Source organism: Sus scrofa, chromosome 8, assembly GCF_054392235.1.
Source record: "Sus scrofa isolate SSC_HxYL_T2T_F1_AM1 chromosome 8, Sscrofa_HxYL_maternal_Yorkshire_Landrace_v2.0, whole genome shotgun sequence".
In the NCBI taxonomy this organism is placed as follows: domain Eukaryota; kingdom Metazoa; phylum Chordata; class Mammalia; order Artiodactyla; family Suidae; genus Sus; species Sus scrofa.
This window is the reverse complement of record NC_139390.1, coordinates 1,008,052-1,032,173: the sequence shown is the minus strand read 5'-3', so window position 1 is coordinate 1,032,173 and position 24,122 is coordinate 1,008,052. Positions and strand designations below refer to the sequence as shown.

Here is a 24,122-nt window from a genome sequence, read left to right as displayed (position 1 = left end):
CTTGAGGATAGTTAACTTTGCATCGCTGGCAAGCACCTCAGTAATAATTTCTAACCCTCTAAGTAAAACGGCAAAAACAGTACTTAAAAGGATGAAAATCGATTCCACTGACAAGACAAATCCTAAAATACACAAGAGCTGGACTTTTTCTTTCTTTCTTTCTTGGCCACACCCACGGCCCATGAAAGTTCCTGGGCTAGGGATGGAATCCGAGCTGCCACAGAGACAACACCTGATCATTAGCCCCCTGCGCCACTGCGGTAACTCCAGATTATTTCTTAAAAAAAAAAAAAATTAAGAGCTGATGCCAGGTCTGAGAGCATCTTGAGAAACCTTTTCCAGTAAGTGGTATTTCGATTCTCTCAGCACAACTATGACTGAGATCCACAGTCTAGAAAGAAACCCCGGCCTCGGCAAATGCGCCTTCTCTCTGTGGACTTCCAAGAGCTGAGCTCTGACGCACAGGAGCTCCAGGCTCCCCCCAGGCCGAGAGCGCTCTCGCCCGGTGCATGAACAGACACCCTCCTGACCAGGACACCTCACAACCGCAGGAATCATTTAAAGGAGCTGGATGCTTCAGGAGCATGTTAAGCCACAAATCAAACGGCAAAGCAGCCCTGCAAACCGGCCAGAGTCACAGGCCCGCGCTTCTGCCTCTCCTTCGGGCAGGGGCCCTCCTAGAGACGGGCCCTCTCGGCCACCCGGGCCTGCACGCGGCCTGGCCCACGGCATCCTGGAACCCCCACCAGCACGGCTCTCTCTACTGGACAAGCGAATGGAGGACGCGCCTTTATCTACAAACGCTCAGGCCTCTGTGAAACGATGGCACAAAATCACCACTCTCCGCCTGCCATGGGGGGCCCAGCATCCACTCACGTTGGGCTCTGGGGTCGAGAACCTCAGCCTCATGCCCACACGTGGGCCCTTCTCTGCTTTTGGAACTAGATGCTCGCGTGCCGTCTGAACGTCCTTCTTCTGAGCAGGGAGCATGAGCCGCCCGGCTCTCCTCCACCCCTCAGGGGCTGCACTCAGCTGCCCGCGACTCCAGCCACAGCCACCTCAGGCAAGGGCCACCTGTCCCACCCCCCAGGCCCTGAGCATTCCGTCTCAAACATCCCTGTGCCTCCGCAGGAACTTTCCAGGCATGTGGAAAGAGGGCGGCAGCCCCAGGGAGACGGCCTCCGAGCAGCCTCACCTCCTAGGCAGTCAGGGAGCCGCCCCTGGGTGCCTGAAACTGGGCTTGGGTTTCTGGCAACAGCCTCTTTAAACAGCGAGGTTCCTTTGGGTTGGGAGACACGGGCAGACGAGCACCCCAGCGAGTGTGGGCCGCGGGCCCGCCGGATACCGCACAGCCCCGCCTCAGACAGCCCTCCTGATGTTTGCCCCACGCCGCCCCTTCTGCTCTGGGGCTCCTTGCCGTGGTGGCTGCGCCCCACCAGGCACAAGGGGGCCTGGGGAGGAGGCCGTCCGTGCCGTGACCCCGAGGACAGCGTAGGCACATTCGCCTCAGCCACAGGAAGTGGCCGCCTGCCTGTGACCTGAGCAAACGAAGCGGCCACGTCAACAGCAGCGCAGGGAAGCCCTGTGCCCCTGCAGACAGACACCGCGTGGCCCTGCGCGCTCCCGCTCGGCTCCCGGCCAGCGCTCCGCAAAGACGGCCCCCACGCGGCCTCCGGGTCTCTGAGCAGCACCGCGGGGCCCCAGCCCTCCCCGCAGGCGGCCCGCGAGCTCAGCTGCCCGCGGGCACAGCACTGGGTCACCCTGGGGTCTCGCCCTCGCCTCTTCCTCAGCTGACTCCTGACACACCTATGGGACCTCGGCCATCAGGCTGTACCTTCAAGTGAAGGCCTTTGGGGCGGGAGCCTGGGCTCCGGGCGACGCCTGCCGACCTCGGGCCACCTTTCCGGCACCTCCTGTCAGCAGTCAAGCCGCCCCGGCTGGGTCCCGGGACGCGAGCATCGCTGCAGAGGTCTTCCACGCCCGCAGGGATGGCGAGACGGGCACCGTGCTGGCCCTGGGTCCCCCTGCCTCGGAGCAGAGCCACCCAGGAGCCCTCGGCCACCGGCCACACTCTGAAGCGCCCACCTCTGGGTCTCCTCTGCCCCCGTGTGCACAGTCCCGTCAAAAGGACCCCTCTCCAGGCCAAAGCAAAGTCTATACTTTGGATAAAAATGGAATGATGGGGATTTTATGATTTTTATTGTTATAACCACACGGTCACAAGAGCAAACCGCTAAGTCCCTGCCGGGCGCCAGGCTCCGCCAGCGTTTCACATGCGTCACATCACTTAATGGTTTACAGCGCCAGGGTCAGTGAGAAACGCTCACTCCGGGTAACACGCGTCACGCGTCGGAAGAGCCTGTGGGGATGAACCGAGCGCCCCTGGCCCGTGGCATGCGGGGGGCGCTCCCACCGCCTGGCGCTCAAGGGCGCGGAGGCCTCTCCTCACCGGGCAAGCATGCGGCAGCCCGGCCCCCACTGCCCCCCCGGACCTGACCTTGAACCCGGTGGCTGGCGCTCTACAAGAGCGGCCAATGCAGCGGTCGGCGTCAGGAACCTGACTGCAGGAGCTGGGTGTGGGCCGAGTCCGCAGAGCAGCGAGACGGCTCTCCTGCACACTGACCACAGCAGTGTCACAGGAAAGCTTGGGCTAAGAAAAGACAGGATCGAGAGGCTTCCTGCCTCCTCAGTGGGAAACTCGATGCCTGTCTACGGGGAGAACACGCCCGACCGGCCACGAGAACAGGTGACAAGAGCTCCTTTGAGACTGGGCGGTCGCTCTTTTTTCTCGATGTACAGATGCTGACATTTTTCTCAACAGGAGTTCAGTAAGTTACGCTCTAGAGGAGGGAAGGGGCCTCTCGCAGGACGAGCCCCTCTGTTGTGCTGTCCCTGTCCCGGGCCTAGGACAGCCCCTGGAAATCTACAGTGACCACCGGGATACGACCGTGGCTCTGCTATGGGATGAAGGCGACCGGTTAAATGGCCTTGATTCGGTATCTTACCTTGGTCTTACAATTTGTTATCTGCTTTCTCCATTGTGTGTGTTATTAATACCAGTAAAAACAAACTGTCACCCGTCTTCCACAAGTGACTGGGATAGGAATGCCGCCTGCAGCAGACACCGTGGGGGGTTACGTCATGTTAAGTGCAGCACAGAGCAGCTGAGTTCAAGTCCAGCTTGGCTGATGTGGGCTCCCATAAAAGCTGTTACCAGTGAAGGCGAAAAAAATAAGAATTTGCTCTACTAAGGGAATAAGAAACGAGGTTACAAACACTTCAATCACACTCCTTCCTCCCAGGCCGTTGTCATGCACGCGTGCCGTCTCCTGCCCCCGCCAGGATGTGGGGCTCCGGAAGAGCTAACCTCACTCCTAACTCCGGTTTCGTTGTCACTGTCCCTGAGCGAGAGGAATCCAGATCACGTGACCTGAAGCGTCTGGAAATGCCGACCCTCTGAAAACCCTCACTCCCGCCGATGCTGACGAAGGGAGGAGATAAGCCAAGGGCACGTGACCCCAAGAAGGGGCCGGCCCGAGCCCCGCACGCGGCGGCCCCTGGGGCCCTCCTTCGCTAGAACGCCGCCCTGCGCCTGTCGTGCTGGGGCATGCGGCGTGGAGACGCGCCCTGAAGGTGCGCCTGGGTCCGCGGGCCTGCCTGTTCACCTCGAGGGCTTCCAACCAACAGCACAGTTCTGCAAACATCAACTCCAACGGGAGAGTTACATGAGCCACCAAGGCCTAAGAGACACCTAGGGACTGAAATGCTTTTCGGAAGGAACAGAATCCACCCTACGGGAGGCACGTGTCACCTTCAAACGCAAGAAGCTGTAATTAACATATTTAATACAGGAAGGTATTCAGGCATCTATCCACCTGTGGAGGTCTAAAGAATTAAAAGTCAGGGAGGGCAAATGACTGCAAACGCTTGGTCTAAGTCTCCCAAGTTCAGAACCAACGTCTAGGCCAGAAGGATGAAACTCGTCCTGGCAGGAGAGGCAGCGGACCCTCCCGGGCCCGACACGCTGCGCCCCACCCTCCCGGCCCGCGGTCCCTGCGCTGGATCGACGCCTCTGACCCCACGGCTCCCGACCCACCGGCAGCTACAGGCAGATCTCAGCGGCCTCAGGGATCTTCGTTTGATCGCATCGGATGACAGTAAAAGGAAAAACCCCCTCCAATAAGTGGGCCAAAATATGATACAAGAAAAACTCATTAAAAAATTTTAAACAAAACAGCTGACTTAAATAAAAGGGTCTATGGCACTGGAACTTTATTTTCGTTTTCCTCTTCTTTACAATTGCAGGCCACCTTTTATTTAACTTTTTAGGATACTAATCTGAACCTAGACGAGGAAAAAAGGAAAAAGAAAAATGTCTGGTACAGCATTTGCCTTCGCACGCTTCCGTAAACTCAGAGACGCTGAGGATGGGTTCCTACCACCCTTTCCCGAAGGAGCCCCGAAGAAACGCCTGGCACACACGGAAACTGTCCCTGCTGAGCCGGCTGAGCCCGAGGGCGCCCCCCTCAGAGGGGCGCCCCCCTCAGAGGAGCGCCCTGTGACCCTGGTGGAGGACTCGGGCGGAGAGCTGCACACCTGGCGTCAGCGCCAGAACCTCGCACCCAGGCAGGCCGGCCCTCCTCTCACCCAATCCCCGCCAGGGACCGTGGAGGAGACCTCGTCAGAGGTGCCACCTTCTGGCCCAGCAGGCGGAAGGGCTCCCCCCTCGCCTCACTACCCTGATCCGAAAAAGCCCAAGGCCCACACCCCTTCACAGATGTCCGCAACACAGGACTCACGTCTACAGTGAGAAAGAACCACAGGGAAGAAAGAACAAGAAACTAGAGGGGGCAAGTCAGTGCCTCGGGTCCTTGCTAATCCTGGGAGGCCAAACTCCCTCTGGGCACAGCGTCCCGTGCCTGCGTCCTGGGGCTGTCTGCAGAGACTCAGCTAGGAGGCTGCGGCTACACGTCCGACGCCCTCCTGCGTGAGAGCCTGACACGGCTGGTGTCTGCCAGCACGTCCGTCTGCAGGTCGGGAGCAGAGGAGCCGCGCCCCCACGCAAGGGCTGACTCCCTCCACCCTCACGGGCCTGAGAACGCGCCAGGATTTACAGGACCAGAGCCGCAGGCGCGTGCACACGGCGGGCCCTCCATCCCGCTGGGCGCGCCCACGGCCCGCAGGCAGCCCCAGGGGCCCGGTGTCTGCTCAGGACCGTGAGAAAAAGCACAGACAGATTTCCAGCACAATCAAATGCATCAACACGAAGTACAGCCACGCATGTTCACACAGACACTGTGCGGACTCTGGGTCTGAGACGGCGCTCAGGGCGCCCAGCTCCCTGTCTCTGGGGAGAACGCCCACCACGTGAGTCTGAGCTGCCACACAGCCACCCGGGCAACTAAGGGACCTGTGAGTGGTGCCGTGCTGGCCACCATCCCTATGATTTTACCTCATTCTCAGTGAGGGATGCAGAAGGAGACGAGCTTTTGCTAAATGCCAGCGACGCAGCCGCTGCCGGGGGGGCCCGGAGCCTCTTCTTCAGGGGTTTGCACGCGTCAGACAGGTGTTTTGTGGCTGTAAGATAAGGGTGGTTCGTGAAAGTCGAGTCTGAAAGTCAAGTCTGGAAGCTTAGACGCTCAACCTCTTTCCGGCTTTAAATGGATCCCTCTGATAAATGAAGTTCTAAAGATGACTTTTCTGGACTCCTACGTCACAGGAGAGGCTTAATTCTTTGTGGTGGAAAAATTGGGGCAGACAAAACTGCCTAGAGAGCTCCCGGGTCCCCCTGCCCGGGCCGTGATCACCCTGCTGGTTCTTGTGCAGCAAAGCCCAGGCACCTCCCTTCATCATAGGAAGCTTAGAACAGCTCTGAACAGAGGAGTAAACGCAGCCACAGGATCACCACCAGACTTAAAAGGAACAACCCTTTCCACCACCAGATGCCCACTCATTGTTCACAAATGTCTCTTGCTGTTTTTTTTGGTCTTTCTAGGGCCGCACCCGTGGCATATGGAGGTTCCCAGGGTAGGGGTCTAATTGGAGCTGCAGCCACCGGCCTACACCACAGCCACAGCAACGCCAGATCCGAGCCACGTCTGCGAACTGCACCACAGCTCACAGCAACACCGGATCCTTAACCCACTGAGCGAGGCCAGGGATCGAACCCGTGTCCTCATGGCTACCAGTCAGGTTCGTTACCACAGAGCCACGATGGGAACTCTCTGATCCCCCTTTTCTTCCTTTTGACAACTATTTTTCACAAACATTTTAGGCTGGTTTCTTCAACATATGAAGTAGAAATACCTAGTCCTTGCTTTTGTTTTTAGCTAATACACATGGAGGACCAAGTACGAATGGTAAGTTGGAGCTCCCACTGTGCCGCGATGGGACTGGTGGCATCTTGGGGGTGCTGGGACGCAACTTGATCCCAGGCCCGGCACAGGGGGTTAAGGATCCATGTTGCCGCAGCTGTAGCTCAGGTCTCAACTGCAGTTCGGATCTGATCCCTGGCCCAGAAACTCCCTATGTCATGGGGCAGCCCAAAAAGAAAAAAATAATAAAAATTAAAAAAAATAGAAATGGTGAAATTTACAGCAATAACCGGTACCAGCAAGTCAGAACCCTGGACACCTCTCATTTAAACCACTTCTTTAATACAATTTTCAAGTGAAAATAGCAAAGCCGAGTAGGAGTGGGCGGAAAAGGGCCCTCGAAACCCCTCAGCTGAGCCTTCCGTCTCCGAGTGAGAGCACTGCATTTCCAGCTGCACGAGAGTTGCCTTTCCACCCCCTCCAGACGCCAGTTTCGTGTTCACAGGCTCACCGCCGCCCCCGGGGGGCTCCCGGAGGAGAGGGCCAGGCTGGCTGTCCCTCCCGCCCACCCGCGCCTGGGCACCCGGCCGGAGTGCTGACCACATTACCTGCCTGGCTCTTCAGGGAGGAGGCTGCCTCAACGGCCTTGCACGCGCCTGTGCGGGCCGGCTTGTCGGTGACCGTCTCTCTCTGTTATTGAAAACAGAAAGAGGGCGGGAAGATGAGGAAGAGGAACGAAAGGGGCAACATCTCCAAGCAAACCAAGATGGGTGTGAGCAGCTGTGCAACACAAACGTCCTCCTCTGGAAGCGTTCTGCACACGTGCCACCTTCCCGGGACCAGAGCCGCCCTGGCGCCCGCGCCCCCGACGGGCACCTGCTGGGGGCGGGCCGGCGTCACCTGAGACACTGCAGGTGGAAGCGGCTGGGAGGAACCGCCTTCTGCTCTAGACAAGGCCCGGCAACTGAGAGCTGGTCCCCGCCCCCCGACTTCCAGTGCTGAGACAAGGTGCAGAGATGCAGCGTAGACAGAGGCCCCCCGCAAAAGCACACTTCACGACAGAAAACAGCAAAGAAAAAAAAGGAGCATGAACACTTGTCTCGTGTGCAGAACTGGAACAACGCGGCAAAAATACTTTCTGGACAGCACTGTGGGGCCGCCGCCTCGCGGCCACTCTGCTCTGGGCTCCCGTGGGAAAGTCAGAGCCCTGGGGGCCGGGTCACAGGTGCACAGCGCCTGCACTGCGACCCGGCCCATCCGCTCAGTGCGTATCAGGCACTGTGCTCGGTATGACTTAACTCTCTTTTTAAAAACCATGTGCTAGTTCCTCATCTAGCAGGTCATAAAATATTTCCATCTGGCTCACAAATGTTTTTCTGTAAGTCCTTTATACAAACCTTCCTTTCTCTGTTCCTCTCCCTCTCTTTCTTTTTTGTTTTCCTTTCTCTTTTTTTTGCTTTTCAGGGTCACAGTTGCAGCATACGGAAGTCCCCAGGTTAGGGGTAGAATCAGAGCTGCAGGTGCCGGCCTGCACCACAGCCACAGCCATACAGGATCCAAGCCACACCTGTGACCTACACCACAGCTCATGGCAACACTAGATCCTTAACCCACCAAGTAAAGCCAGGAATGGAACCCGTGTGCTCATGAATACGAGTCGGGTTCATTGCTGCCACGACAGGAACTTCTTAAAGGCTTCTTGGAGAATAACACAGCTAGGGAATTCGGATGCTCTTCAGTCAGGCCATTATTTACACAGTGAACGACACGCCCTAAAATCCAGGGTCATCTTACGTATGCGGTTTTGTTGAACCGCAACATCAAGTATCATTCACCGCACGTCTGGCTGGTGCCAGTGCCTGGCAACTAAGAACGCGCTCTCTCCCGAGGCCTTTCCGAGCAGCTCCAGGAGCGTCCCCGCCGCCCACTGAGCACCCCGTGGACCCTGAGGAGGCCTGGGCGTCCCCGCCTGCATCCTGACGGGAACCGGGCAGGCCCAGCCGAGGTTACCTTCCGGAGACTGTGCCTGTCCGCCCGGAGTCTCTTCCCAGGCGCGCCCTCAGCGTCGGCAGCTTCGGTGGAGTCCTGGGTCCTTTTCACGTGGTTCCTTTTTTTCCCATTTAAGTTACCTGGGAAGGGGAACGGGGGAAACGGCCATGACCACCACCCCAGGAGCCACCCTCGAAAGCACAGAGCCAGCCTGGGACGGGCCCCCCGGAGCCCTGCGCACGCCCGGGCCTAAGTCCCACAGGGCAACGCTCTCTGCACGTTCCAAACTGCAAGGGACCATTTCCCGTGAGAGGAGAAAATCCTCCTCTAGAGGTGACTTATTGGTCCCTAGTGCAGTCTAATGCACGGTGGCACTAAATTTAAATATAACCCGGCCTCTGCGTTTTCACCCTTTAGTAACTTCGGACGGGCGGACTTTAGGTTGAACTTTAAAAACAGGGGCAACGTGCTACTTGTAGCACGTTGCCCTGCAGAAGCATCTTAAGTGGCAGCACTAACTCCATCTGCCATCTGTGAACCCAGGGCCTCTGCAGGAACACCGCCTGCCCAGATGTCAGGGGTCCAAGCTGTGCTGACCCAGAAAAGCAAGACGGAAGGGCAGAGTCAGCGTCTAGAGAGCTGGTGGGCTTGCCCAGGCCAGTGCTGCGGGCACACACACCCAGAGTCTGCACTGGCAGGACCACTTTACAGAGGCGCGGGGCATGCCCGGCCCGTTCGGCAAACGTCCCGTGGAAGGCGGGGTGCCCAAACGCTGCTGTGTGGTGAGACAGAGCAGCCGGCAGCCAGCAGCCCAGGGCTGACAGCGCTAAAAAGAGCCACAGCGGGAGTGCTGGCCTCACCAGCTGCCAGTCCCCGCCTGGCATGAACCAGCCCAAGAGCAGCCCTCACCAAGCTGGGCCCCGGCCACAGCCCTGGGCTGGCCTCAGGGGACCCAGGGAAGAAGGCTGTAGACTGGTGGCCGTGGGGCCTGCTGAGCAGCCAGAGCGCAGCCAGCCTGACCTGCCGGCGCCCAGTCCGGGCTGCCTCCCTCAGCACGGGCACTGCAGACAGACCCGCAGGAGGGGTGAAATCGCATCGTCTGCCGTTCCGTAAGGACCGCCCTGCACCAGGACACGGCAGCGCTAGTTCCTCACAGAAGTAAGACGGGCAAACGTGTGAATCCCTAACGCCGAGACGAAGGGACGGCGGACACCACGGCCCTGGCCTGTCACTTTGATGGTCAGCACTGGGGCCCCTGGGCGGGGGGAGGCCTAAGTGCCAGCACCCCCGACACACACCAAGAACTCAGAACGGTCCACGATGACAAGAGGGCCGCACGAGCGTGTCACACCTGCTCTTCAGGAGTAAGGCCCGGGGCCTCAGGGAAACCGACGCTAAGCCAGCGGCCACTGCTTTAGGCTCAGTGGGCCGCCGCAGACCCGCGAGTCCTGCCTTTCCCAGGAAACACTCAGATCTCAGCATCCTCACTGTTCTAACTGGCAGCGTTCGCAACGAAGGCTGAGGGAACGGAATTCACTGTCAGGATCATGAGACGGGGGGTGCCCTGCCGTGGAGAGCGAGAAGCGTGCATCCGGGCCCCAGAGCAGAGGCAGCTTCTCCTGAGCCGCGGCCTCGGTCAGGGGAGTCCGGAGACGCCCCACGGCTGGCCCCTCCAAAACTCCTCAGCGACCACCCCTGAGAGACGCAGCCATTTCGAGGTTTTTGTTTGGACTGTTTTCTGGCTTTGCCCATGGCATGTGAAGGTTCTGGGCCACAGATCAAACCCATGCCACAGCTGTAACCAGAGCCACGGCAGTGACAATGATGGATCCTTTACCCTCTGAGCCCCCAGGGAACTCTTTTTTTTTTTTTAGAATTTTTTTGTTTTTAAACTGAGGCCTAAGAAGAACCAGAGGACAGGCACATTTAAGGCCAGCCCAGATCACCCTCCTCGGGCTGCGAGCTCTCCAGCAAACAGGCCACGAAGGGCCCTGGGGGGCTCTGGCCCCTGCCCACTCGGGGGGCCGCCTGTCTTCCGCTCGGGCGCAACCCCACTGCTGCAGAGGCGAGAGGGCCCTGGGGGCCCAGGAGTGAGGAGACACAGGCAACGGGAGCTGCAGTACCCTGCCCACTGGCACGCCTGCCGCCTCACGAGCCCAGCACCGTGCAGCCACACCACACAGAGGACACGAGCACAGCGGGGCGTTTACCGGACTCTTCCTCGGACTGGGAGGGGGCCACCAGGGCAAACTTGGTGTTGTAGCGTGCTTTCTGCTTCTCCGTAAGCACGTCCCACTGCGACCCCAGCAGCTCTTCGATCTCCTCAGCAGAGGCGTCTGGGTGCTCGGCGACAACCTGCCAACACAGGAGAGGCAAGGGGGAGGCTCAGCACCTGAATTCACAGGGCCCGATGCGCAGCCCTCGGGAGCGCGGCACGTCGGGGAGCTCTGCCCCATAACAGCTTCAAAGAAAACAGTGTTTAACTGATGCAGCTACTCAGCCAAAACCAGCGCCGGTGGCTGTGTGAGTGCAGGAAGTGAGAAGCGGTAAGAGAAAATCACTTCTCCACAGTCGCCCGTCACTGACAATTTCCCGGGCGCCCGTGAGAAGCCAGCCATAGGAGGGGCCCTTGGATGCAGACGGGAGGTCTTGGCCGCACCACCCTCCACCAGGGACAGCGCTCTAATGTAGCCAGGCCCGAGCTCCCCTGGCCCTGCAGCCCCCACCCCGCATTTCCACAAGGTCCGCAAGGGACTCAGGTGCTCAGAGGCGGGGGCCCGGGCTGCTGGCCGGAATAAGCCCGGGGGTAGGGGGTGGACGCTGGTGCTCAGCCCTGGCCAAGACCACGCCACCCAGCAGGCCTGGCATCACTTCTTTTTTTTTTTTTTTTGCTTTTTAGCTGGGGGTCAAATTGATCTGAGCTGCACCTGCAACCCACGCCAAAGCTTGTGGCAACACCGGATTCTTACCCACTGAGTGAGGCTAGGGATCAAGCCCACATCCTCCCAGATACTAGTGGGGTTCTTAATCCGCAGAGCTACAGTGGGAATTCCTGACTTGACATTTTTATTTTAAAGATGTTCATTTTTTTCCATTATAGTTTGTTTACAGTGTTCTGTCAATTGTCTACCGTACGGCGAGGTGACCCTGCCACACACACACACAGACACATTCTTTTTTCTCACATTATCCTGCGCTATCACAAGTGACCGGGTAGAGCTCCCAGTGCTGCACAGCAGGATCTCATTGCTTGTCGTTCCAAAGGCCATAGTTTGCATCTCCGAATACCCCAGATTCCCAGCCCGCCCTCCCCCTCCCCCCCGGCAACCGCAAGCCTGTTCTCCGAGTCCCCGGCTTTCTTTTCTGGAAAGGTTCACCTGTGCCACGTACTAGAGTCCAGACATGAGTGACATCATATGGTGTTTGCCTTTCTCTTTCCGACTGACTTCACTCCGTATGAGAGTCTAGTTCCATCATGTTGCTGCAAATGGCATTAGCTCGTTCTTTTTGATGGCTGAGCCGTATTCCATTGTGTGTTTGTACCACATCTTCTTTATCCGTTCATCTGTCGATGGACGTGTGGGTTGCTTCCAGGTCTTGGCTGTGGCGAATAGCGCTGCGGTGGACATACGGGCGCGTGGGTCTTTTTCAAGGGAAGTTTCGTCTGGGTATGTGCCCGAGCGGGACGGCTGGGCCACGTGGCGGGTCCACGTACAGTTTTCTAAGGCGCCTCCGTGCTGTTCTCCACAGTGGTTGAACCGGCTTCCACTCCCGCCAACAGAGCAGGAGGGTCCCTCTTCTCCACGGCCCCTCCAGCACTTGCTGTCTGGGGACTGACGCACGACGGCCGCTCTGGCTGGGGTGGGAGCTGGTCCTCGCAGTCGTCTTGATTTCACTGCTCTAAGAGTCGGGGACGGCGAGCGTTTTTCATGTGTCTGTTGCTCGTCTGTGTATCTTCTCTGGAGAAATGTCTCTTCAGGTCTTTCGCTCATGTTTCAGTTGGGCTGTTGGCTTTTTGCTGTTGAGTTGTACAAGTTGCTTGTATATTTTAGAGATTAAACCCTTATCAGTTGCATCATTTGAAAACAGTTTCTCCCATTCTGTAAGTTGCCTATTTATTTATTTATTTTTTTATGGTTTCCTTTGCTGTGCAAAAGCTTGTCAGTTTGATTAGGTCCCATTGGTTTTTATTTTATTTTTATTTTTTTTGTCTTTTGTCTTTTTAGGGCCACACCCACGGCATATGGCGGTTCCCAGGCGAGGGGTCTAATCAGAGCTGTAGCTGCCGGCCTACACCACAGCCACAGCAACATCAGATCCAAGCTGCATCTGCGGCCTACACCACAACTCATGGCAACACCGGATCCTTAACCCACTGGGTGAAGCCAGGGATCAAACCCGAAACCTCATGGGTCCTAGTCGGATGCGTTTCCGCTGTGCCATGAAGGAAACTCCCCGTTGGTTTATTTTTGCTTTTATTTCTGTTGCCTCGGGAGACTGTGCTGACAAAACATTTGCACGGTTGATGGGAGAGAATGCTTTGCCCGTGTTCTCTCCTGGGAGTTTGATGGTCTTGTCTTACGCTGAAGTCTTTAAGCCATGCTGAGTTTATTTGTGGGCAGATGGTGTGAGGGTGTGTTCCAGTTTCACTGACTTACAGGCAGCGGCCCAGTTTTCCCAGCCTCACTTGCTGAAAAGGCTGGCTCTTTCCCATCTTACGTTCTCGCCTCCTTTGTTGAAGATGAACTGACCGTAGGTGCCTGGGTTTGTGGAGCCCTGGTCTCCTGCAGGACAGGCAGGGTGCTCCCCTCTGTACAAGCGAGGGTGGACCTGACGTGTTGGAATGTGGAAAACAATCTGAGAAAACACTCCCTGGCACGTAAAGAAGAGGGAACGCAAGCCTCAGCGCCCACCGCAGTCCCCGGGGAAGCCGGCCGCAGGCACTCAGGCCCACGTCCTGTGGGGCTCCCTCTGCCCTCCAGCAGCAGAGCTGCGGAAGCGCCCAGGCCCTGGCAGTTTCACGTGAACACCCCGGGCCCACCTCTCACGCCTGCCTGCTGCCCCCTCTCAGCCCAGCCTGCCTGCCCGCCACCCAGCCCCACCCAGCGCTTCAGGCATAGATAGAGGCTCTGAGACGCCCGCAGTGAAGGGTTCTGGGCAAAGGTTTGGGTTCAAGGGCCCTTGCTCGCCCCGACACCCCAAAGCACAGCACATCCATTGTGGCTGCTGCCTCCTTGTCACCCGACCCAGACCACAGTGTCCCTGGTCAGAATCAAGTAAACGTGTCCACAGCCACCTCCTCAAACGGGACCCCCAGCTGCCCAGGGGCCACCCTTCCCCTGCACCTAACCGGCGCCAGGCTGGCCCGCTCCCCTCCTGCAGGTCCCACTCCCCTGGCGCTCCCTCAGGTCCATCCACAGCCGAGGTCCCCATCCCACAAGGCCCCCCTCCACGAGAGGGAGCACAGCCCAGTCCCGCCTGGGGAGACGCCTGTCACCCCACGAGCCCGGACCCGAGGCGGACTGGGCCCTGCCCGCAGACAGCCTCCTCCGCAGGCACGGCCTGCGTCCCTGCACAGGCCCCTGGAGTCAGGACGGGAGCCCCGGCAGCAGCCGCCCCCATCCGGGGCGCCCACACTTGTGCTCTCGGTCCCCCACCCACATGGCGCCCACGGGCGGAGGAAGCATGCTCGCCATTGTCGTGGGCTGAGGAACCAAGCCACAACCGTCCCCCGACACCTGTGTGGCCACAGGTGCCACCCTGTGCCCACGCTTCGGGTCAGCTCCCGGTCCTACTACTTGCCTGTGGCCCCAGCCTGGAGCTCGGCACAGCCAGCGCTAAGACAGGGCCGGCCAGGCCCGCCTCGGACACACAGCGGCACCAAGAGCGGCTGCCCCTGTCTTCAGCAAACCCTCTCCGACGTAGGAGAGCGTGGAGGCCCAAGGTCCCCTGGCGGCCACACCGGCGAAACGCCAGCCACGCGCCGAGGCTCCACCTGCCCCTCGCAACCGCACCCTACCCTCCACGCACAGCGGAGAGCTGTGCGGGCACCGCGCCCCCCACGAGCACATGCCCGCCCCACCCTCGGGCCTCCTGACAGAGCAGCGCCCGCAGCGCGGCATGGTGGTGCAACTGCCAGGTCCAGGGCTCCAGGCCTCCACCCTGGCCACGTGTGGACCGCATGTGGGGGGCGGGGGGGGGGGGCGGCCTCCGGGCTGGGAGGACCCCCAGCAGCCCCACGGACAGGCCCCCTGCCGAGCCACGCGCGTGCAGCCCCAGCTGAGCCCTTCCCCATGACCTCTGAGACCTGAGGCAGGGCCCGCTAAGCTGCTCCCCTACCCCCGACCCAGAGAAATAATCAATGCGTGCTGTCAGGAGCCTCTGAGCCCAGAGGTGACTTGTACAGCCACAGACACCTCACACAAACCTGTGTACAGAGGAGTTCCCGTCGTGGCTCAGCAGCAAAGAGCCTGACTGGCATCCCTGAGGACAGAGGTTCTATCCCTGGCCGCGCTCAGTGGGTTGAGGATCCGGCGTTGCCAGGAGCTGTGGTGTGGGTCGCAGACGCGGCTCGGATCCCGCGTTGCTGTGGCTGTGGTGTAGGCGGGCGGCTACAGCTCCCATTCGACTCCTAGCCTGGGAACCTCCATATGCCGCCGGTGCAGCCCCAAAAAGACAAGGGAAAACAAAGAACAGGCAGAGAACATGCTAGCAGCAATCCCCTCCCAGAGACAACAATCAGCAAACCAAGCAGCGCCTAAGCAGACAGGAGGGCTGCCCACGGCCTCCCGGCAGGCGTCTGTGCTAAGGCGGCACTGCCTGGGGCTCAGTGTCTGGAGCGGAACGCGGCGCACCCACCGTCTGCAGGGACGCGCACGGCGACCGAAGCCGGGTGTGAGCTGCAGGGCTCTGGCTCTGCGTGTGCGGTGGCCACACGGGGCCCCTTCGGCGCTGGCTCCTCGGTCCTCTCGGAAGCAACAAGCTCCTGTGTGTCCGTGACACACACTTCGGTGCGAGAGGGCGGAGAGCAGTCTGGGTCCCCCAAGGCAAAAACGGCAGCCTTTGGAAAGCGGTCTGAATGCTCTCCCATCGCTTCACACGAGCAAGCGGTGCACCCGCGGCGACACGGACGAGGAAGAGGCCGGACCAGGGCGGCGGGTTCCGCGCTGTCCTGGCCTCGCCCCCTTCCAAAGCCGAGAGCAGTGCTCCTGGCCACGCAGCCTCGCCCTCAGCAGGCGCCACGCGGCAAGGGCGCTGCTCGGGGCCGGGGTCTCCAGCCCCCGGAGCTCCACAGGGACTCGGGTCAGATGCGGCAAGCAGGCCACACTCACCGGGGGCAGGGGGCTCCTCAAACTCCACCTGGGTGACACTAGGTGACAGGACCTGCAACCCCGCAGAGCGGGCTCTCCCCCGGGACACACAGGAGGTCCCCTGAGCTGCTGCCTAGGGTTGTGCCGTCTGCCATTCGGCAAATGACTTTTTGCAGCTTCGAACGCTGTGCTGTCTCCTTGGATGCAAGGGGGAAGCTTTTCTTGGGTGGCTGCCTCGGCCTGAAGTTACAAGACCGAGAGCACGTGCATCCTCCACGCCACCAGACGCCGCCAAATTCCTCTTGAGATGCGTCGGGAGGGACGACGTTCCCCCGGCCCTGACGGTGGAGCCACTCCTCGCCTCGCCTCCAAAGGCGTGTGGCTGGGTCTCCTCGCCTCCCCTGACCGTGGCACCATGACACATGGTTCCCTGGCCGACCTGGGCTCACAGCCTCTCTGTGGGGACACACTGGCCAGCCGGGCTCTTCTGCAAAGAGCCATTGTCACGGCCTTTCCCCGCTTCCTTCAGGACTGTGTGAGCCTGTCCCTTCGTCTTAACCCAGCTCTGTAACGTCTGTCATCTGTCTGGCCTACGAAATCCTCCCGAAGTGACAAAGTTCTCCCATGCGGCCAGGTTCTGAAATCACCAGTGTGGTCGCAGGGCCTGTCCCGAGCAGCCAGCCCACTCCGCTGGCCAGCAGACCTTTCTCGTCTGCTTCCACGGGCTCGAGAGTCTGCTTCGGGTTCCGCTCTGGGCAGTGTCACCGTTCTCAGTAACAGAACCCCCTCTGCGGTGGGCGAGGCTGCAGGCCAAGCTTCACTTCAAACACACCTATGTTCGCTTCCGCTTAAAAAAGCAAAGACTTACTTCCTGGAGTTCCCGTCGTGGCCGCAGCGGAAACGAATCTGACTAGGAACCATGAGGTTGCAGGTTCGATCCCTGGCCTCCCTCAGTGGGTTAAGGATCCGGCGTTGCCATGAGCTGTGGTGTAGGTTGCTTTGGCTGTGGCGTAGGCCGGGGGCTACAGCTCCAATTAGACTGCTACCCAGGAACCTCCATATGCTGCAGGAGCGGCCCAAAAAGAAAGGCAAAGACTTCCTGCTGGCAGGTGTATTAGGACGACACAGGATTTACAGTGTAACCCAGGGAGAGATGACAATTTCAACTTCAGAATACTGAGCCTTCCTGTAACGTGTCTGTAACACCTCTATGTAGGTCTGCTAAAACATCAGTCTCTTTCCTCCAAAGTTACACATATTTTGTTGTATTTATTCCTTGGTATCTCGAGTATTTGATGCTATCACAGAAGCTCTTTTTAACATTCCACTCGCTCGCTGCCGCTGTTCGTGTGTGCTCATCTTACTTCTACCAGTGCTGGGCACCCCTTCCTAAGGCTAAATATTTTCGCAGACTCTCCAGAGTTTTCCACCTGGGCCTCCGCCAGCAGGGACAGCTCCCCTCCTCGTTTGCAGTCAGGCACTTCGTCCTCCTCCTCCTCTGCAGCAGCAGCGGCCCCGGCACAGCCGTGACAGCCCTGCCTCGTCCATGACTCAAGAGACGACATCTCCGGTTTCAGGAGTAAGTGCCATCTGCCTGAAGTTTCTGACAGACACCCTTCACAGACTGAAGGAAGCTCGCTTGCTAACCTGTATCGAAAAGCCATGCCACCTGCTGAGACCATCAGTTGGTCTGAAAGCGCGCATCGCACTAGCACACTTGCCAGCCTCACAGCGGCCTCCCATGCCTGAGAAAAGCCGCCAGCTCATTGTGAACACAACCAAACACAGGGCCTGACCCCTTTCGCTCCTCACAATGAAATCAAACCTTTCGCTGTCCAGAGAGCCGGCTGCGCTATGAAAGTGAGGAAGAGAATCACTCGGGAGTCGCTGTCCCTGGGGCACGGCAGCCCTCCGGCCCCGCCGCCAGCGGCTGCCGGAGGGTCTGTGCAGGCGCAGGCGTCCGCAGGCAGCTCCAGAAAAAGCTCCTGGGGAAGACGCTCCCTGGGCCAGATGCTCGGGATGTGGCCGAGCTTCCAGCAAAAGGCAGCCCCACGAAGGCCCCCTCCGGCCACCCCCGCGTCTCCTCCCCAGGCCGGGAGGAGCACGGAGCAGCCCAGAGAGCAAGGACTAGCCGGCCTGGCCCCAGGGCTGAGAGCCGCCCTCCGAGCCCCTCGCTCGGCACAGCCCGTGCTGCCGACGCTGAGAAAGCGGCCGTCAGCAGCGAAGGAGTGGCCCTCCCACGCAGAACCCCCCAGGAGGAACGCCACCTGGAACCCGCCTCGACACCGACCTCGTCCCTGTGCTTCCGACAGAAGACCAGAAACTGGGCGGCCGCGTCCCCCTTCCGGCTTCTCGGCGCGGAGGCCAGGGCCCTTCTCCTCCCGGGAGGAGACCCCACTCCTCTCCGGGGCGCGGCTTCCGCCGGCTTCTGAGGGGTGCCCTTCAGCGTCCCGGGGTCGCCGTCTGGGCTCTCGGCGGCGCTGCACAGCGTGGCTCGCCGCCTCCTCTTGACAGGCACGCCCTCCTCCCCCGCGGACAGGGGCTCGGCAGCAGCGGCTTCCAGGACTCCCGGGGGGCCCACGGCGACGCCGGCCTCCTTGGCCACGTGGGGGTTGAGGCGGAGCTGGTCTCCCACGTAGAGGAAGGTGAACTTGGCCTTCCGCTCCTCCACCGACATGCTCGCAGCCGCCTCCGCCTGGAGGATGCCCACGCCCCACTGGGCCCTCAGCTTCCCTGAGATAGGTTTTAACAGCTGGAGAGAGAACAGGTACACATGGAAGTTAACCCATTTTACAGAGGGACCCACTTGAGAATTTCTGATAAATTCAGAAATCAAGAACTACAAAAGCCAATTAACTTGAAGGTTTTAGAGTTCATGCCAGTATAACTCGGCTATTTCTTTAAGCTAGGAAGCGATTCTAATGAAACTAATATACGTTTCTAATATTACAGAGGTATTTATATATCTATATCTATAAAGGAAAACAAGAATTATAAAACGAATTCTCTCTGGGAGTCGTCAAAGGAGTAAAAAGGACAAGCCGTGTCTCTAAAGAAACTTGCCGTGTTGCACGACACAGAAAACTTGGCAGAAGCAAACAATGACAGACATAAGAAGCCATTACAATACTTTAAGCAACCACAAGTTCAAAACAAGGTAAATAATTAAGAATAAAAATAAAAGTTTTGGTCTAAAATTGTACTTAAGGAACAGCTATCACCTTAATTTTCTCAGCTTTCGTGGGTGCCTGCTTGGCACTTTCCTGGCATAATTTTTCAAACTGTCCTTCTCCTTCAAAAGCTACAAGGCTCTTCTCAAATATCCAAGCTCTTTCTGGGGCATCACCAAAGAACTGTACGTGATACTGGCGGGCACTCTTTTTCTGACCTAGTTTTTAAAATAAAACGTTAGAACTTCGAAGTTAGAATTTGGGATGAAATAAGGCAAATCTATTAATAATTACTGATATAAAGTTAGGAGCTGCTTTGAAGTTTTTTATTTGATGCTGTTGGAATCCGTTAACCTCAAATACACCCTGCTCATTCCTCCCCACCACGCTCCACGCCGCAAAGGGGGGGCCTCTACGAGCCACGATGGGGTTCCACACTGAGCGGGAAGGGTGTCCACCAGAGGCACTGCTCACAGCCTCCTTCCAAGATCTACCCAGGATCCCCAATCCACAGGGCAAGCGCACAGGAGCAGAGGGCCAGTCAACAGAGAAGGGACCAGGCAGCAGTGAGGGGACACAGGCTGCTGTCGACAGCCTGGGTTCAAGTCCCAGCCCTCCCACGGGCCAGCTGGGTGGGTGGCCATGGGCCGGCCACTCCTCACAGTGCCCAGAGGGGCATGAGGGCAGCCATGAGGCCACCGAGTAACCCTCAGGGGGCCACTGCTCTTACCCTCAGCAGGAAAGAAGCCACGGCTAACAGCCCAGGCCGACGGAACCAGAGTGGGGAAAACTCAAAAGACTTGGTCCCAAAACCCAAAAGACTCGGCTGGGGTAGAGCGAGGCTGAAAACGTTGGTTCAAAGGTCAGATCTCTGTGCCAAGTTGGGGAGAAAGAGGGGCTCTCCCCTGGGGAGCTGCTAGTCCCTGCCCCCGCACACAGGATGAAAGCCACAACACACCGCAGAGGCAAACCTCTCCACCAACACTTGTGGAGAGTCCCCCAGCCAAGGGACCCACGTCCAGCCAGACCTTCTAGGACAGGCTAACAGTCTCCACCCCAGCTGCAGGTGGCCCTGAGTTTGGCCTCCCGGACGCGAGCCCAGCACCCGAGAAACCTCGGGCGTGAGTGTTTCCAAGATACACAGAAACCAACAGTCTGCAGAGCCAGGCACGATGGCAGGAAGAGATGACACTCGTCCAAGAAGGACTCCAGTTTGCTAGGAGAGGAGAACAAAGAAAGAGAACGTGCTACAGAAACATTAAAACACAATCAGGAAAATGAAACTCAGAGGAGTTCCTGCCGTGGCGCAGCAGGTTAAGGATGCAACTACATCGGGTCAGGTCACGGTGGAGGCACAGGTTCAATCCCTGGATGGGTGCAGTGGGTTAAAGGATCCAGCGATGCTGCATCTGTGGCGTAAGCTGCTGCTGTGCTTGATTCAATTCCTGGCCCAGGACCTTCCATGTGCTGTAGGTGTGGCCACCAAAAAAAAAAAAAAAAAAAAAAAAAACCAAACCTTCAATAAGAAAGCTTGGACGAAAAGTTAAGAAATCTCCCAGAAAGAAAAAAGTTAAAATGAAAAATATTTACTCCCCAAGGAAACCTACAGGATCAGTCTAGGAGGTGTGTGGCCAAGACAGAGAGAGAGAAGCAGGGACCAGCAGTGCGAGAGCCCGTCTCAGAACTGGAACAGCCTGAGCGCCCTGCCAGCACCGCCGGCAGGGCACACCTGTGTGCCAGTCAAGCTCCTAGGGCGGGCAGAGAACAGCTTCCACATTAATGGAACGAGACACAGAGGGCAAAGTGCCTCGAGAGCCACGCTGGGCTGCTAGAAGGAAACAGGGCAATACCTTCAACTTGTGAGAATTATTTTCAACATAAAATTCTATACCCACCCAAACCACTACCCAAGGGTGAGGACAGAGAAGCGGCATCCTGAGAACCACCTCCCGCACAGGCTTTCTTAGGATGCCAACGACCAACTCCACAAAAAGAAATACTGTCCAAGAAAAAGCACAAGGCGGAACCACAGAGAGCGTGTGACTCGGGAAAGCGCCCTGAAAGAGTGCGCGGCCGGTGAGACAGTGAAGCGGGGCCCCGAGGGGAGGGGAGATGAGAGACGTCCTCCCACGAGTCGGAGCTGCAGGGAAAAGGGGTCAAGACTGAGATCCAAGAAGCAGAAAAGGAAAACGGGAATCGAACACAGGTGTTCATTTTTTCCCCCAATCAGAGAAACTGACTACATCACAAGAGGAGTTTCCGGTTTGGTTTGGTTTGGTTTGGTTTCTTTCTAGGGCCGCTCCTGTGGCATGTGGAGGTTCCCAGGCTAGGGGTCGAATCGGAGCTGTAGCTGCCGGCCTGCACCACAGCCGCAGCTGCTCGGGATCTCAGCTGTGTCTGCGACCTATACCACAGCTCACAGCAACACCGGATCCCTGACCCATTGATTGAGGCCAGGGATTGAACCTGGATCCTCATGGATACGAGTCAGATTTGTTTCCACTACACCCCAATGGGAACTCCCCATAGGATGAGTTTTAAGAAGAGAGAAGTAAATTCCTGAAAAGAATTAAAGCTGGGGGTTCCCATCGTGGCTCAGCTAAAACAAACCTGACTAGCACCTATGAAGAGGCAGCTTCGATCCCTGGCCTCATTCAGTGGGATAAGGATCTGGTGTCGCCGTGAGCTGTGGTGAAGGCCGCAGATGCGGCTGGGACCCTGTGTTGCTGTGGCTGTGGTGTAGGCCGGCAACTACAGCTCCAATTCGACCCCTAGCCTGGGAACCTCCATAATCCCCCACGTGCAGCCCTAAAAAGCCAAAAAAAGAAAAAGAAAAAGAAAGAAAATTAAAGTTGTATGAATAGCAAAGTATATGACTTCAAAAGAAAGGGGACAATTAACTCCAAGAAAAACACAAAAGGTTGTACCAGAAAGAAAATGCGAGTATAGGACACAGCTTACTTTTTCACTGAATGACGTTTACACAGTCAGAGTGACGGGAACACTTGTGTCTGATGTAATAAAAACACTGGGGGGAGTTCCCACCATGGCACAGCGGAAACGAATCTGACTAGGATCCATGAGGACACGGGTTCGATCCCTGGCCTCCTCAAACGGGTTGAGGATCCGGCGTTGCCGTGAGCTGTGGTGTAGGCTGCAGACGCGGCTCGGATCCCGCATGGCTGTGGCTGTGGTGTAGGCCGGCATCTGTAGCTCCGAGTGGACCCCTAGCCTGGGAACGTCCATATGCCGGGGGTAGGGCCCTAAAAAGCAATAAAAATAGAAATAAAAAAATACTAAAAACACCGAGTTAATTACATGGGCAGGACAGAAAGGAAAGAAAGAGGAAACAACCGAAGAGCCCCATCGTAATTTTCCATAATGAAAAGTCAACAGAGGGCGTTCCCGTCGTGGCGCAGTGGTTAACGAATCTGACTGGGAACAATGAGGTTGTGGGTTCGATCCCTGGCCTCGCTCAGTGGGTTAAGGATCTGGCGTTGCCGTGAGCTGTGGTGTAGGTCGCCGACGCGGCTCAGATCCCACGTTGCTGTGGCCGTGGTATAGGCCAGAGCAGCTATGGCTCTGATTTGACCCCTAGCCCGGGAACCTCCATATGTCGCGGGAAGAAGCCCTAGAAAAGACAGGAAAAAAAAAGAAAAAAAGAAAAGAAAAGGTCAACAGAAAATATCTAAATGATAAATCCAAAAAAGGTAGGTAAAAGCGGAGAAACGTGCTGAAAGTCGAGTTCCCTCTGCGGGGAGGGGCCTGCTGTTACCCAGCAACGTCTAAGCACAACGTGACTTGCTTCTAAGTGTGCCTATTTCTTTCACTGTAAAATAGCTAAAACTGAAAAATGTGTTGAGGTTTGCGACTTCTTCCATTATTCTAATACTTTGAAAGAAATTCCTCAGGTCATAAAAGGGAACACAGACATACGTTATCATATTTGCATAATGAAAAAGATCTTACGGTACATATGATGAAATAATATGAACATAATTACTTTTTACAATAAACAGTCAGTGATACAGAAAAATGCTCCTTACATGTCAGCTGGAAAAAAGCAGAGGAGAATGTGACAGGCTGACCCCAAGTTTACAAAATTAATTTAACATTTTTGAAGTTCCTTCTTGTGCAAAAACTTGGTAACAAATGTAACCCAATTTTCTCATATTTTGAAGGTTTTCCTAACCCATGTGAATTTTATTTTGGTCCAAGCTGAGAGGTGACTCACCAACTGACTTGCCACCGTCATTCACCGACAGCCCCAGCCCCAGTCATGAGGGCTCCCTGTGCTGACCTCTGAGGCCCATTCTTAACCAGGTGGTAAGAAAAGACTCCTGAGGCCCCGCCCACACCCCCTCCTACGAGAACTTGACCCTGCCCGTGACTCGGGTACCTGAGGGGGTGCCGCCGTGCTCCTCGCCATCACAGCCCGTCCAACACACGGCGGCCCCTGGCGCTCTGGGCTAGACTGAGCCAGTCTCTTCATATTCTGTGGGGCCTCTGAGCTGACAACAACCGTCCACGTGCAGAGTGGACCCACAAAGAGACACGGCTGCCTCGGCGCTGAAGCTCCAGAGAGGAGGAGAGGCCGCAAGGATGCAGGCGAGGCTGGGGGTCCCCGGAGGACAGAGCTCAGAGACAAGAGCAGAGTTCCGCGGGAAAGCAGGAACCCGGGCACCACGCTGAGCTCCCTGCTCAGTCCTTGGGGTCACCAGAACCCCAAACGAGGAAAAGCAGACACTGACAAAATTTCAAGTAGAAAAGGTATATCCCTTATCACAGTGAGTGATCTTCACACACCTCCCCCTGCGGCTGAGAGAACGGCAGAAAGGAAATACATCATCCAAGCACTATGGAAAACAGTACGGAGAAAGAAAACGACCATATATGACCCAGCCGTCCCACTCCTGGGCACATACCCAGACGAAACTTTCCTTGAAAAAGACCCACGCGCCCGTATGTCCACCGCAGCGCTATTCGCCACAGCCAAGACCTGGAAGCAACCCACACGTCCATCGACAGATGAACGGATAAAGAAGATGTGGTACTGGAGTTCCCGTCGTGGCGCAGTGGTTAACGAATCCGACTAGGAACCATGAGGTTGCGGGTTCGGTCCCTGCCCTTGCTCAGTGGGTTAACAATCCGGCGTTGCCGTGAGCTGTGGTGGAGGTTGCAGACGCGGCTCGGATCCCGCGTTGCTGTGGCTCTGGCGTAGGCCGGTGGCTACAGCTCCGATTCAACCCCTAGCCTGGGAACCTCCATATGCCGCGGGAGCGGCCCAAGAAATAGCAACAATAACAACAACAACAACAACAACAAAAAAAAAGACAAAA

The 24,122-nt window shown here is 57.3% G+C and overlaps 1 protein-coding gene and 1 long non-coding RNA gene across 7 annotated transcripts in view; one reads left to right on the top strand and one right to left on the bottom strand.

Annotated features, from left to right (window-relative positions):
* NSD2 (nuclear receptor binding SET domain protein 2) overlaps nucleotides 1-24,122 on the bottom strand; it is a 79,391-nt gene that overhangs the window by 20,589 nt on the left and 34,680 nt on the right. For all 6 annotated transcript variants that reach the window (XR_002346526.2, XM_021100910.2, XM_021100913.2 and 3 more), the window contains exons 4-9: nucleotides 18,835-19,001; nucleotides 17,904-18,365; nucleotides 10,514-10,658; nucleotides 8,325-8,443; nucleotides 6,923-7,004; nucleotides 5,453-5,577 (exon numbers count right to left, since the gene is read on the bottom strand). Coding sequence is in view for 5 of the 6 variants with exons in the window: in XM_021100910.2 (XP_020956569.1) it covers nucleotides 5,453-5,577; nucleotides 6,923-7,004; nucleotides 8,325-8,443; nucleotides 10,514-10,658; nucleotides 17,904-18,365; nucleotides 18,835-19,001 (1,100 nt within the window). In the remaining variant the exon portion in view is untranslated. The remainder of the gene's footprint in view (nucleotides 1-5,452; nucleotides 5,578-6,922; nucleotides 7,005-8,324; nucleotides 8,444-10,513; nucleotides 10,659-17,903; nucleotides 18,366-18,834; nucleotides 19,002-24,122) is intronic.
* Nucleotides 10,163-18,179, top strand: LOC146400274 (uncharacterized). Its single transcript, XR_014812048.1, has 2 exons — nucleotides 10,163-12,552; nucleotides 14,969-18,179. It is a non-coding gene; the product is annotated as an uncharacterized LOC146400274 (long non-coding RNA).